Source organism: Balaenoptera musculus, chromosome 2 (assembly GCF_009873245.2).
Source record: "Balaenoptera musculus isolate JJ_BM4_2016_0621 chromosome 2, mBalMus1.pri.v3, whole genome shotgun sequence".
In the NCBI taxonomy this organism is placed as follows: domain Eukaryota; kingdom Metazoa; phylum Chordata; class Mammalia; order Artiodactyla; family Balaenopteridae; genus Balaenoptera; species Balaenoptera musculus.
Window position 1 is genome coordinate 73,489,925 of NC_045786.1, and position 16,020 is coordinate 73,505,944.

General features: G+C 34.6%; 1 protein-coding gene across 3 annotated transcripts in view; it reads left to right on the forward strand.

The window, feature by feature from the left end:
• The window catches only part of ICE2 (interactor of little elongation complex ELL subunit 2), an 88,537-nt gene that overhangs the window by 30,187 nt on the left and 42,330 nt on the right, over positions 1–16,020 (forward strand). For 2 of the 3 annotated variants that reach the window (XM_036843175.1, XM_036843174.1), the window contains exons 10-13: positions 3,574–3,615; positions 4,999–5,995; positions 6,702–6,877; positions 11,539–11,668. In XM_036843175.1, coding sequence (XP_036699070.1) covers positions 3,574–3,615; positions 4,999–5,995; positions 6,702–6,877; positions 11,539–11,668 — 1,345 coding nt within the window. The remainder of the gene's footprint in view (positions 1–3,573; positions 3,616–4,998; positions 5,996–6,701; positions 6,878–11,538; positions 11,669–16,020) is intronic. The other variant, XM_036843176.1, reaches the window with a different exon arrangement.

The following is a 16,020-nucleotide window of genomic DNA, read 5'->3' on the forward strand; positions in this document are numbered from 1 at the left end:
GCTAGAGAGAGAAAACCTGCATGCCACAACTAGAGAGAAGCCCACACGCCGCAACTAGAGAGAAGCCCATGTGCTGCAATGAAGACCCGACGCAGCCAAATAAATAAATATTTATTTATTTAAAAAAAAAGTACAGTTAAGAATTCTGTAAAGGGGGTTATTAGCACATTAGATAAAACTAAAAAAAAAAAAAACTGATAAGAGAATTAATAAACTGGAAGATGGGTCTGAAATGACTATAATGAAACAGGCAACAAAAAGAAAATACGGAGAATAGGGCAAGAGGTATAGAGAATGTAGTGAGGATGTCTAACATTTGTGTACTTGCACCCAAAAGGGAGGTGTAAAAGAGGTAATGGGACCAAACCATACTTGGAGACAAAGAAAAAACTCTTAAAAGCCACCAGAGAAACAAAAGGCACATTAGCTATAAAGGACTGAGAGTTAGACTGGCAAGTAACTTCTCAACAGCAACGATGGAAGCCAGAAGACATTGGGACAATATATTCTCCTGAGAGAAAGTAACCCTCTTACTAAAATTCTCTAACCAGTGAAATATCCTTAAACAATAAAAAATTAAGAAAAGATATTTTCAGATAAAAACTGAGTTTGCTACTAGCAGACCTCGTCTAATGGATGTTCTTCAGGCACAAGGAAAATTAATCCCAGATGGAAAGAGGATGGTGAAAGATGCAAGAATGAATAAAGAATAACAAAAGTGAAAATAATGTGGATGGGCTCTAATTTGTAGGTGAGTGCAGGGGCACTCGGGAACTTAAATAGTTCTGAGATGACCTGGGTCCTAAGAACTGTAGAAACTAACCAGCCAAAGTTCCTTCCAAGACAAAAGCCTTGGCTCAGGAAAATTCACCAGTGGTAAAGTTCATATTGAGCAGAACAAGGACATTAAAGGTAAAGGAAAAATAAGTTTTCAGATAATTGTGGGAGAGGGAAATAGAGACAGCAGATACCAGAATGTACTAAAGATTTTATATGCACACACAAACACATACAAACCTACATGCATACATACATCCATCATGGTAACAGTGAAGCATGAGCTTAGAGCCATGAAGCTAAGAAAGCTATCCTGGCACACTCTCACACAGGATTGTCCTCCTGCGGAAGCAGGTGCGCCCATCTCAATTAAACAGGAGTAACAGAAGAGGATTGTTGATGGAAATTCTTCCAAAGTTATTAGAGAAAGAAAAGATAATTGCTATAACATTTCTACAGTCAAATGAAGAAAGATGTACCCACAGAACAGATGAAAACTAATGTGTTCATCCTTTGCCCTAGAAATCTCACTTCTAGAAATGTAGCTCAGAAGTACACTAGGAAAAGAATAAAATATTTGTGCAGGGTATTCACTGCAACTATAGGTATTCATTAGAAACAGTCGTCATGTCCCTTCATAGGGTATTTATTAAATAAACTGTACATCTTCAATAGCATACTATGCAGCTATTACAGGCATACCTTGTTTTATCGCACATTGCTTTATTGCACTTCAAAGATGCTGCGTTTTTTACAAATGGAAGGCTTGTGGTAACCCTGCATCAAGCAAGTCTGTCATCGCCCTTTTTCCAACAGCATTTGCTCACTTCATGTCACTGTGTCACATTTTGGTAATTCTTGCAGTATTTCAAATTTAATCATATTTGTTACGGTGATCTGTGATCATTGATTTTTGATGTTACTATTACAAACTTGCTGAAGGCTCAGATGATGGTTAGCGCTTTTTAGCAGTAAAGTATTTTTCTTAAGACATGTACATTTTTAAAGACGTAATGCTATTGCACACTTAATAGACTATAGGTGTAAACATATCTTTATATGTACTGGGAAACCAAAAAAATTTGTGTGACTCACTTTTTTGTAGTATTTGCTTTATTGTCATGGTTTGGAACCAAACACACAGTGTCTCCAAGGTATGCCTGTAAAAAGAATCAGAAAGCTCTAGGTATGCAGCTGTAGTGTGGTATCCAAGATATATTGTTTAAGTGAAAATGGTCACTCAGAGAATTAAGTGACTATACATCCTTAAAGATTTATATCCTAAGTTCAAAAAGAATTGCCAAAAATCTTAAACTGCAGTTAGTAATCATATTATTAGTAATGATATTGCTGTTGTTATTTTGAACACATTAGATAATATGATAAAGCAAATAAGTACTTATATTAGAAACCAAGAATTTTAGCATAAGAAATACAAATGCCAATCAAAGGACTTAAGTAAAAACCTTATAATAATATTGGAATCATATAAAAAAGATGCCAGTGCCAACTTGAAGGGTTTCCCATTGGCCAGAGTGTGTCAGTTTGACCATGACAAAGAATAACTGCAGTGGATGGAAACATATGAAATAGTTAAAATCCATGAATTCATAATAATATCTTTTTTAAAAAGTATTAGTCACCTTTGGAGGGTGCTAGTGTATCAAGTCATTATTCTGAAAACTGATTTTTGAAAATTCAAGTATTTGTCTTACTTTTCCATTACAAACTGTTTCAGGAAATGATGAAATATGACTGTTACCATTTTGCAGTTCCTAATGAAATAGTGAATCTAGGCAGTGATCATCATCAATGACTGCTAAAAGCATTAGAAGATTAATAAGGAATTTTAATGGCTAGATTAGTTTGTTGACCCTTGATGAATCAACAGAACAGTTGTAATATCGCAAGAAGAAAGATAACCAGACATTAGCCTCCTGATTGAAGTGGGAAGTACACAGTACTACATGTAACATGTTCAGATTTTTTAAAATGTGCCTGAATCTGATCAAGCTACTAGATCATTTTAATAGGAAATGTAGGGGAAGAGTGTATTAAATGATATCATGGGGATGCAAAATCCAGAATATGGAAAATTTTATAGGATAACTGATCTAGTTTCTTCTACAAATACCTGGTGGATATGGGAGTTGGCAGAGTATGGGGGAGAGGCATTTGACAAATAAATTTGAGAGACATCAGCCAAATGCAGTATAGGATCCTTGGTTGGATCCTGATTCCAATAAACAATTGTAAAAAGAAATTTATCAGACTAGGAAATTTTAACACTGATTAGATATTTCCAGCCATTAAGGAAGTGTTAATTTATTGATATAATTAATATGTTTTACAGAAGAATCCTTTTATAACCACATACTAAAATATTTACAGATAAACTGCTGTTTTTACTTTATCCAAATTTGTTCTGTCAGAGGTTGAGAACTTTGTTTTTCAATTCATTAATTTTGGTTTTATATTTATGAAATTTCTTCATTTTATTATTGTGATATTATTCTTTTCCTATTTCTTGAAAAGGCTATGAATGATGCTTCAGATTTTTAATGTCCAGTGTTCTCATTTTTATTGCTTTTTAAGTATTCTGTAATTATCATTTTAATTTCTTCTTTTATCCAATAATTTGGAGAGTTTTTAAATTTCCAAGTTCTTGGGTTTATTATTGTTTGTTTACTTTTTTCTTAATGATTTCTAATTTTATTTTCTTCTAAACAGAGAGTCAGACCTTAACAGATTCTGCTTTATACTATATTGATGTTTTCTTTGTGTATTAATTTATAGTCCATCTTTGGAAATGCCCCTTCGATCCTTGGGAGGGAAAAGGTATATCTTTGCAGTCTATATGTATGTTTTCAGTCATTCATGTATCTTTGTTTCAGTCATTAAATATTACTCATACTTTCTACATCCCTATCTTTACTAAGAGACAGTGTATCAAAGACCAAGTACAGTTGTGTTTCGGTCAAATTTTCCTTTTATTTTTCAGTTTTGACAATTTTGATGTTGTTATTTGACATGTCACAGTTCGTTATCTATTCATCATGGATTGCATCTTTTTCAACATAGGATTCCTGTTTCTATCTAATGCTTTTTGCATTGACTTCTCTCTAACACTTAATATTGCTAGTCCTTCTTTCTTTATTTCTTGATATCATGTCCCATTGTTTTGTTTTGAACCTTTTTGTGTAAGAATGCCTCATGTAAACAGCATATAGTTTAATTTTATTTTTTGACTAAATGTGGTAGTCTTTTTATTTTAGCAAGTGCTACCATTTGCTGAGAAACTACTTACTATGTACAAGGACTATGCCAAGAAACTTTCTATATATAATTTCTCATTTAATCCTGAGAACAAACCCAAAAGGATGACCCTATTATCCCTATTTCAGAGATGAGGAAATTGAGTTTCAGAGAGGTAAAGTAATTTACACAGGTAGATCTTTCTTACTCACTACCTGAGGCTGTCAGAATATTTTTCTCTCAAATCCTAAACTGTAATCCAATTCCATGGTATTTATCTAAAGTGCTCTGGCAGACTGAGGAGAGATGTTGCTACCTGGGGAGAAGATAATTTATTCCTGAATAAATTAGAACTGTCTGTAGTTCTTCCATTACCCAAACAGTACATGAAAAACTGTAACCTCAGTGGCTTCATGTCCCAGAATACAATAAAACCACTTCCTATCCATTTCTCCTTGTATTACTGAGAGTTGTTTTCCCTGAGTAGATGTATAAAGAAAGTCATTGATGTGAGAGGCTTTTGACACTTCCCCAGTTGCATTAGAGAGCAGCTTCCTTACCGTGGCAAAGACGCTTTCCTCCTGGTCAGCTAAGTCTCTGCAAGAGTGTATAAGTGGGTATGAGTGAAGATCTTCTGCCTTCCTATTTGGCCTTACATTTCTTCTTTGTGGTCCTGTCTGTTTTTGATTAGTGGAAATACCTCTTGAGATGTGGTAGTTCACAAGTATTCCCCATTTCCTGTGGTATTGCAACTTGGCAAATTTTTCTGTGTTTCATCAACATTTCAATGGGAAGGTAAGGTTAAATAAATTAGTTGCTAGTAGTTTGTCAAAGCAAGAACCTTTCAAAGCCATTAGACTTTTCTTTCTACTTTTAAAGAGTATGAACTATGTTTGTGATGGGACATTGATGGGTGAGGGGTGGCCTGGAATTTTTGCTAATAGTTTGCCAATATATTTTCTTAAGATGTCTTATGAAGTTAATGAGTGCCGAAAAATTGAGACCCATGAAAATTTGGATCTGGATTTTGATGATGATGTCACAGAACTTGAAACTTTTGGAGTAACCACCACCAAACCATCAAAGTCACCGAGTCCAGCAAGTACTTCCATAGTACCCAACATGACAGATATGCCCCCAGCCCCCAGCATAGCAATCGCATCTGAGGCACCAACTGCACCAGACATTACTGCTCATTCTAGAAGTTTATCTCAGATTCTGATGGAACAGCTGCAGAAGGAGAAACAGCTGGTGACTGGTATGGACACTGGCCCTGAAGAGTGCAAAAATAAAGACGATCAGGGATTTATCCCCTGTGGTGAAAATGTATCAAATTCTGAGAAGTCTTTGGTACAAGATAGTGACTTGAAAACATCTGATGCCTTACAATTAGAAAGTTCTTCAGAAATTGAAACCTCTAATAAAAATGATATGGCTTCTGATATGGAGTGTGTTGATGAAAGAGTGAATGTTCCAGAGAACACAGACAATAATTCAAAGGAAAAGACTGTTACATCAGAAGCAGCTAAAACTGAAGATGTAATACTTTGCCATAGTGATACAGATGAAGACTGTTTAATCATTGATACAGAGTGTCAAAATAATAGTAACGGAAAGACAACTGATATGGGTTCTAATTTAAGTTCTAAACCAGCTAGCCTAGATTCTTCCTCAGGACAGGCTTCTGTAGGAAACCAGACTAATACTACCTGTAGTCCTGAAGAGTCATGTGTTTTAAAAAAACCTATCAAACGAGTATATAAAAAATTTGATCCAGTTGGAGAAATTTTAAAAATGCAGGATGAACTCTTAAAACCAATTTCCAGAAAAATACCTGAAATGCCATTGATGAATTCAGAAAATTCTAAACAACCTCCTAGTTCTGAGCAAGCCTCTGCTACTTCAGATGCCTCTAGTTGGCCAAAATCTATATGGCCTTCTGCGTTTCAGAAGCCAAAAGGACGTACGTAAATATTTACAAAGAATTTTATATTAACTGTTTTGCTTGTTCCTTATCCTTAGGGTTTTTTTTCCCCCTCTTTCCCCTACTTTCTCTTTGTTATAATATGTTTGTGATCTTTATATAGTCATTGATAGTTCATTTTCCAATCTACTGATCAATATTTCAGCTTTCAAAACCTTCACTGTAACAGTGTACCCACAGTTGTATGGATTTTTGTAACCTATGTTTATCCAACATTTACGATGGCTGCTAAGCTATAGATAACGTGGTTTGCTGAACTGATGAAGGGAAAGTCCATCAAAAATAATGATAAATATTTATTAGTCTAAATTTACTTATTCTTGGTGTTTAGACTATAGTTTTGTACTTTTTCATTTTGTGAAATAGATATAAGGCTGCACCTCAACTCTGCCTCGATTATGAATAACACTACTTTTTTAAACTTTTTTTTTTCTTCATATGTTGTCTTACTGATTTATACTTTGCCTAGGGTTAGTGAAGGTAGTAGGTAAAAGGAAGAGAACCCTAAAGCTTTGATTTCAGCTCTTGCTGGAGTTCCAGTAAAAGTAAACAGAAATGGTAATAGTGTAATGGTCAACTCAGAGGAAACAGAAGGTTGATAGTTGAATTGTTTTATCTTGGATTATGATGGATAAAGGGCTAATGTATTTTAAAATAAAAATGACAAATATAATTATTTTTAAAGGATTGCCATATGAACTTCAGGACTATGTTGAAGATACATCAGAATATGTAGCTCCTCAGGAAGGAAATTTTGTTTACAAGCTATTTAGCCTACAAGACCTGTTGTTACTTGTGCGATGCAGCGTCCAGAGGATAGAGACCAGACCACGTTCTAAAAAACGGAAGAAAATCAGAAGAGTAAGTTGTTACCTGGGGAGTTAGGGTGTGGTAGCATTAGTAGATGATAAGCAAATATTTAACATGCCATTGTTATGAAGTTTAATTTTAAATTGTTGATCACTCTTATTAGAGTAGTTTTTTCAGGTTGAGTTTTTTTAGTAGAATACTGAGAACACTTTTAATTAAGTGTTTAGTTCAATGTAATAGTCATGAGTGCCAATAACATTCTTGCATGGAATATATAAACTTTGTGAAAAATGGCACCATTATAGATATGACCTAGACTGGCACGTATGTTCCCGCTTTCTCTGTGAATTTGGATTTCCTTTATGACATATTAGCCTCTTTCTTTCTTACTTTGGGAATCTTTTTGAGTCATTTTAGAAGTTCACATTTTGAAAGGTGGGCTTTCATACACATTTGAAATGTCTTCCCAGGACTGTTGGAAAACGAAATGTCTTCCTTTCTTTTTCCCCTATTCTTTCTTTTGGGATTTGATATAAATATTTCCCTCAGTTAAAAAAGTTTTTGCTACAATTTGAGTAATTGGTTCTTTTGGCAGTTTGCTATATTTGATATTTTAAGCTCTCTTTCAGATTAATTTGATTTCTGTGTGTGTAACCACTGAATTCAGGTAAATAAAGAGGAGCTTTTATGGTATAACTGATTACGTAAGAAATAGTGAAGTCTCTTTAATTTTTTCTTAAGAGATTTTTTTCAGTTGTATCCATTATATCATAGTTCACTTTTCCTTCCTTCCTCCCTCCTTCCTTTCTTCCTTCCCTCCTTTCTTCCTCCCTCCCTCCCTTTCTTCCTTTTTTTTTTAATTTAAAAAAATTTAATTAATTAATTAATTTATTTAATGGCCACACCGTGTGGCATGTGGGTTCTTAGTTCCCTGACCAGGGATCGAACCCACGCCCCCTGTATTGGAAGCGTGGAGTCTTAACCACTGGACCACCAGGGAAGTCCGTTCCTTCCTTTTTTGATGTCTCTGTTTCTTGCTATTTAACCTACCACCCAATAAGAATCCTCAGTGACCACTTTAGAACGTCAGTGTTTTGGACTAGGGAACATGTTTTGGACTAGGGAACAGGTGACTCAGGAACAGTGATGTTCCAGCATTGACCCTTATGGATCAAGTCCCTGACTACTACTTTACCATATTAAGTTATAACTGGAAAAAAATTTTAAAAAGAAGAAGAAGAGAAGAAAAAGAAGTGCCAACCTTTCTGAGCTGCTAATAGCAATAGTGTGAGGGTCTATCATGAAAAACCTCTAAGGCTAACCCATCAGGATCAAGGATGTATATGTTGTCCACCAAAATCCAATGGACCTAGTGGATCTTTTGCTTGATGATACTTTTGTTCTTAGAAGGAAGACTGTGAATAAAATTTTAAATTTCTAATTCTCGTAATTTGGTATTTCATCACTGGTTCAGACTTGAAATTATAGAAACCAACTGGTTTTGAATTAAATACATGGGGGAGTGTTTTTTATAAGAGAATGTCAGGAATGACGATATGCTATAGTTCTGATTTTAGTCTCCTCCTAGATAAATACAAATATTCCCTGTATTAAAAGATTTTACTTTATTTGCTGATTTTTTCCTGTCTCATCTGTATTTAATGGCCATAGCATGCATATCTTGAATACATATAGTGTCAGTGCTATGGACGGTATTTTCAAGGCTTTATTTCATTAATTCATATTTGCTATCTGATTTATTTGGGGACTAACCTCATTTCATTTTCTACTCTGTGAGCCCATACCACTCTGTATTGATCTGCCAGCTTACAGCATTTAGAAATTATTGATGGCCAGGATGTCTTAAGTAAGAATAGCCTAGGGATATTTTTGGACACTGTTTTAATTGTTGAAAGAGACAACCTGTTAAGGACATTGTCATTCACTTGACTAAAGTGAAATTTGTAAATATTAAGATAAAACCTTATAGGAGAGAATTCACTCTTCATCAAAATATATCAAAAAAGTCAAGCCCCAAAGATTAGCTAAATAGGAGCCTTCTATTTCTGACATGTCAAACCCGGAGTAAAATTTTAAAATTTTCAGTGAATGCTTATCATATTATACCTATCATTATATGTAATAGCTTAGTACACGTGGTTTAAATTCCTTTGTAGAACGTATTCCCTTTGGAATCATCTCCTATTCATCTCTGTTCCTCTCAAATGTTTTACTCCGTAGATACTCAATAAATAGGTATTGAACAAATGAGAAAAACTGAGGCGTGAGGAGAGAGGAGGGTGTTGTTAAGGAAGGGAAGTTGAGGCTGAGAAATTTTGAAGGTAGTGTTTAAACTCTAGCTAGGTAAGAATGCATCTTCATTAACATTTCCTTCTTAAAAACCAACGTGTTTAGGTAAAGCTTTAAAATACTCGGAAGTCTCTTCAACCTCTGCTCTGCAAGGACCTCATCTCTTCTTTTTTTCCTTTGGTTCTTCAATTCTGTGTTATTGTAGCCGAGATTTTACTTTCCAGTATCATTTATCCCTTCTCATCAAAATTCTGCTTAATAAGAGCTATATGACAGGGAGAACTTAAAGCAGCAGCCAGTCTCAAATGATGGCATGAAATAAAGAGGGCTAATTTGGAACACAAGATGAAGCTAGAACTTACTGAATTCTACATATAATGATGAAATCCAGACCACGTACCTTTGAATGATTTAATATTATGTTATCGTCTGTCTCAGTTAACCAAATTTCCTAAGAGTTATATTCTAAAGTGACTCAAAAATTTAGATCCAATTATATTAAAGTTTATATTGGCATTCTCGGGCCAGAAAAAAAGGATCCTGAAGGTGCTTGAATATTAGGAAAGAACAGAAGGTACCTATTGGGATTAATGACAGGATACTAGCTTTGAAATATTTACTTAGGAATGTATGTAAATGTTTGGAAGGTTTATGTAAGAAATTGGAAGACAGAGAACCAAAAGAAGCTTTCATTTAGAATGGGAGTGACCAATAAGGGATAAAGGAAATAGTAAATTTAATTTTTATAATTTGAAAACTTTGTACTTAAAGTTTCACTTTAATTTTGGAATACTGAGATCAAATATTCAGACTTTTCTTTCCCTTGGTTTCCTGGAGATGGCAGTAGAATACATATGGAAATTAATACCAGGTTCAGGATTTAGTTTTATAGATATGACAGTATTATCAAAGAGAATCCCCCAGAGTACTTTCTTCAGAAAGAGTAATATTTTTTAATTTGAAAAGAAATCTTGAATTAATTCTATTACCTATTCATGATCCAAAAGGGGATCTTCTTTATCAATTATTCTTTTTCCGACTCTGCTGTAAACTGGTTATCTCTCCTTGAGCAAATATCTTAGCCCTCTGGGCCTTCATTTCTTTATCTCTGGCTTCTATTGGCAACTATAAGCAGCCATAAATGCAGATTACCAGTTGCTGAAAAATTATTATACAATTAAGTGCTTTTAGCAATGAAATTATCCTAATCATAATTTTTTTTTTTTTTTAATTAAGAAGACACTGTAGGGACCTTACTACTCAAAGTTTGGCCCCTGGAACAACAGCTTGTTAAACATGTAAAGCCTTGGTTTTCACCTCAGCTTCTGCATTTATTTTAAAATGGTTAGTCACACACACTGAAATTTAAGAAGCACTCCTGTAGAGTTTTACAACATTCAAAGGTAATAATGAACCAAAGTTAATTGTTAACAGAAATTTTACTGGATTTGAATTGTTCTTAACACCACCATTGTGCTAATAAGCCCACTAAATTTGCCACTTCATGAAAATCAATAATGCTGAAACATTTATGAAATATTTTCAGGTATAAAAGTGAAATACAGCTTAGTATAATTTCAAAAGTACTAACCAGTTATATCACTTTAAGTTCCTTAAATCATGTATTTCTCCTTCTGCAGCTGGAAGTGAAGAGACTGCTATTAAGATTAGAATTTTCTTTGACAGAAATGAGATAATATGAGCACAGTGAACATGACTAGCACTATGTTATTTCACAAGCATGTATTTCCTTACATAGCCTCCTTTAGGCTAGTAGAGGGTATAGTCATTTTGCTTAATCTATTTAGTGTCCTGACCAATAAACCCTAAATGGCTAATTTGCCAAGTACTTAGTGTCTGGAGAAAAGCCTTTTGTATTAATGCAGATAGCAACATTCACGGATATTAATGTAGGTGTTAGTGCTCATACATTCGTAGAATGAAAACACAGTATTTAAGCCTGAGACAATGTGACTAATGCTTTAAAGGGGCAAAAAATTCCTACCTTTTTTTACCCTCTTGAGAATTATGAGTATGTATTACGGTCATGGCTTCCCAGCTTCTAGCTTTGAACCTTGGGCCATTATGTATCTGAGGCTTTGTTCCAAGGATTCTGTCAGTCACGTTCTGTGACAGAAATAAAATATGTGCATGTGTGGAGAGGTATGTTGATTTTGGTTGGGTGGGGGGCAGCCTCTGGTTCACGATCTCTTATTTATCCACCACTTGCCCACATCTACTAAGGGTTCTATCCGTCTTTCTGTCTGAATCCTACTGTATTTGAAAGGATGAAATAAGATTACCTGAAAGTGTTTTGAAAGTGGCAAAATTATATAGGCAAATATATTTACTGTTAATAGTAAATTAATGGAGCTTTATAAGAGTATAACCTTGGATTGCAGCAATTTCCGGTTTACGTACTACCAAAAGTGGAGTATCAAGCTTGTTATGGAGTTGAAGCTCTGACTGAAAGTGAACTTTGTCGCTTATGGACTGAAAGTTTATTGCATTCCAACTGCTCATTTTATGTTGGTAAGTTATGCAAGAGGCTTTGCTCTCCTTTTTAATTCCCTTGTAAATATATACAGTTCAATTCATTTATAGATACTTCCATTCTGTACTTTTAATTTTCAGTTTTCTGATTATATTAATATTTCTTTCTATTAAAACACCATTCCTACTCAAGAGTTAAATGGCAGGGTAAGAGTAGTGATTATAAAATGTTTTAATTTCTCTCTTATTCCCTTATTAGTTGTACATGAATGCCAATGTAATCATTGTATTTTTAAAATACTTATTTTATTTAGGAGTGTAACTAAAAATATAGACGTGTTTTGTAACAAGCTTCTTTTAAAAGTACTATTTAATTGGCTTTAAAATATATTTTTTGAAATTTTCTTAAAATTATAATGACATTGTTTTTTAAATCTCAAATATTATCTTGATGAAATAGTTTTTTACTTTGTTTTTGTTTTGGTCTTTAGTTGGGGGGGTAGTTAGGCATGGTCTTAATTTGTGTTGGCTGGGTTCATGTACAGTTAACATACTTCGCATGAAGGATTACTTGCTAATCATTGTTGATACTGTTCTGTTCCATCTGAATGCCTAATCCTGTGCTTCTCTGTTCATCCCATACGTCTCATGACAGCCATCTCAAGCTGCCCCTCCCTGACATAATTTCCTTCCTTTGATCTCTCAATGCATTCTTTTTTTTTTTTTTTACCACTTTTATGATTTGTTGCTTTCTACTTAATTGTTGTTTTTTATGCCTATCCTATCTTCCCCGTAGACAATAAGTAGTTTAAGGTCAGAGTCTGATGAAACTTTTATGTTCTCATAGTGCTTAGTGTAATTCCTGGTATGCGATAAGTGTTATAAGTGTGCTTTTCTTAATCAAAAAAAGGTTACTCACTTGAAAACTTTTTCCATAGTTTGGTTAATCAATATTCTGTCTTCATATTTTGTGGGAGTGTTAATAAGATCATTGATTCACTCTCTTTACTTAACCCAGAAAGGAAGTGGCTAATGTACTACTTGGTGGCCCTAGCCTCTTCGTGCCCCTTTATACACACTGCCAGAAGTTTATTGTAGTAGTTTTCAGCCAATAACCACAATTTCAGTGTTCCTCCAAAAGACCTGTTGCCATGAAACACACCAACAGTCCTCGTGTAAACTACTTGAAAGCAATCTCCAACCTCATCCATTTTAGGAAAGCACCAAACAAAAACCTATCATTGAAATCCTCTTTAAAGTACTGACAGAAAAGACATTCCTGACTAAAACATTTAAGGTTTTTTTTTTAATGTACAGTTTAACAGATAAAACTACCATCATCTATATCTACATGGCTTACTTCATCGAAACTATAGTAGTCTCGCCTTAATTGCAGTTTCACTCTCTGTGGTTTCAGTTACCTTCAACCAGTCAACCACGGTCTGAAATATTAAATGGACGATTCCGGAAATAAACAATTTATATGTTTTAAATCTCACACCATTCTGTGTAGTGCCTGGGACGTGAATCATCCCTTTGTCCAGCTTATCCCACCCATTAGTCACTTAGTGGCATCTCAGTTATCAGTGCTTATGTTCAAGAAACCCTTTTTACTTAATAATGGCCCCAAAGTGCGGCAATTTAGATATGCTGAAGAGAAACCGCAAACTGCTTCCTTTAAGTGAAAAGGTGAAAGTTCTCAACTTAATAAGGAAAGAAAGTTGTATGCTGAGGTTGCTAAGATCTGTGGTCAGAAAGAATCTTCTATCCGTGAAATTGTGAAGGAAAAAGAAATTCGTGCTTGTTTTGCTGTCAAACTGCAAAACAAACCTCAAACTGCAAAAGTTATGGCCACGGTGCAGATAAGTACTTAGTTAAGATGGAAAAGGCATTAACTGTGTAAGATATTTTGAGAGAGAGTGAGGGAGAGAGACACCACATTCAGAAAACTTTTGTTATAGTATGGTTAAAATTGTTCTATTTTATTATTAGTTATTGTTGTTTACCTCTTACTGTGCCTAATTTATACATTGAACTTTATTGTAGGTATGTATGTGCAGGAAAAAACAGTATATGTATAGTTCAGTACTATAGTTTCAGGCATCTACTGGGGGGGGGGTCTTGGAACGTATCACCTGGGGATAAGGGGGAACTACTGTATTCTTTAAAGTCATAAGTAATCATTGCCTTATGTGCTATTTATCGTCGGTAAATCCTATCCACTGATAAGCATTCATTTTAATGTAATGGAATGGTGTATTTGGTATCTTTGACAACAGAAACAGTGGTATCTGTCTCTCACTGTTTGGTGAGAAACTTATGTTGCATTGTTATATGGTTGTGTTTGCTTTGTTTGGGTTTTTTGTTTTTTATGTGGGGGTGAATGTTTTGAAATGCTATTTTAAAAGCATCTCTGAGTTTTGAGGGGTTTTATTTATGTATTTTATAAATTTATTTATTTAATTTTTGGCTGCGTTGGGTCTTCGTTGCTGTGCGGGCTTTCTCTGGTTGCGGCGAGCGGGGGCTGCTCTTCATTGCGGTGCACGGGCTTCTCATTGCGGTGGCTTCTCTTGTTTCAGAGCACAGGCTCTAGGCGCGTGGGCTTCAGTAGTTGTAGCACGTGGGCTCAGTAGTTGTGGCTCGCGGGGCCTCAGCTTTTTCGTCTGTATGTAATGGACATAATAATATTTTGTTCAGGGAATTCCCTGGTGGTCCAGTGGTTAGGACTGGACACTTTCACTGCTGTGGCCCTGGGTTCAATCCCTGGTCAGGGAACTAAGATCCCACAAGCCACGCGGCACAGCCAAGAAATAATAATGTTTTGTTCGATCTACCTCAGGGACTATATACAGAAATCCTTTTTCTTCCAATGATTACATAATATAATGCCCTGAAAGTACACTTCTCCTTGATGAAAATAGATACCCCAAGGTAATGAAGTGATACTTCGTATATTTCTGTACGGAGAAAGAACTAGCTATTAATCTAAAATGTAGATGAAAATATGGACAATCATCTTTATGATACAAGAGTAAAAAAGAGTAACCAAAGATTAAAAGCGGACTAAAACAAAAAAACTGGTAACTTCCCTATATTTACACATAATTTTAAAAATGTCTACGTAGTACTCCATCTGTCCTAAAATATTGTCAGTTGTAAAATACATCTTTGATTTGATAATGTTTTCTTTTCCATATGCAACTCTTTTTAAGTGTAATATACACTCAGAAAAGTGAAAAAAATAAATGTACAGCTCAAGGAATTATAACAAAGCCAGCACCTCTATAATTTGCACTGAGATCAAGAAGTTGAAAACTGCCAGTGCCCCAGAAGACCCCACCTTGTGCCACTTCCCAACATAGCCGTATTCTCTTCTCCAGGGGTAACCACTGTCCTGCCTTCTAATGTAATCATTTGGTTTTTGCCAGGTCTATACATATGGAATTATAAAGTTCTTTTGTTTATATCTTCTTTTACTTAACACAGTTTTTGAAATTTATGTGTGTGTAACAGTAGTTTTATTGTTTTTGACATATTCCTTTGTAAGAATATACCACCATTTATTTATCCGTTTAACTTTGGGAGCCTGTTTAGGTTGTTTCTATGTTAATGCAACTATGAACATATTGTAAGTGTCTGTTAGCGCAATGGGTACATATTGCTGTTGGGCACATACCTAGGAATGGAACTACTTGGTCATAGAATTATTGGGTCATAGTTTAAGCTTACACCTATCTTCAGTAGATAATTCCAAAAAGTTTTCCAAAGTGACTGTACCAATTTACACTTATATTAGCACTGTGAGGGTTACATTTTCTCCTCATCCTTGCGCACACTTGGCCTTATCAGTTTAATTTTAGCCATGCTGGTGGGTAGGTATTATTAACATCTCATTATTGTTTTAATTTGCCTTTCCTTGGTTATTTATGAAGTTGGACACTTTCATGTGATTAATAATCATTTGGATGTTCAGTTTTGTGAATTGCCTATTCAAACTTCTTTTTCTCTTGTCAAGTTTTTGTTTGTTTGTTTGGTAGTTCTTTGTTGGTTTTAAATGTTACAAATATTTTTCTCGTACTCTGTGACTTGCCTTTTCAGTCTCTTAAAAGTGTCTTTTGAACTTAATATAGACCAATATTTAGTCATTTCCTTTATGGTTAGTGCTTTCTTTGCCCGGTTTAACAAATCTTCCTTCCAGCAGCCTCATGAATATAATATCTTCTAGAAGCCTTTTTAAAATTATTTTTTAATTTCTAGATACACAGTTTATGTGGTGTTTATTTTTTCATGGAATATCAAGATTTTTTTTTTTCAGTTTTCATTACTGTTTATTGAAAAGACCACCCTTTCTCTGCTGCTCTCCAGTGTTACTTGTGTTGTAAATCATATAT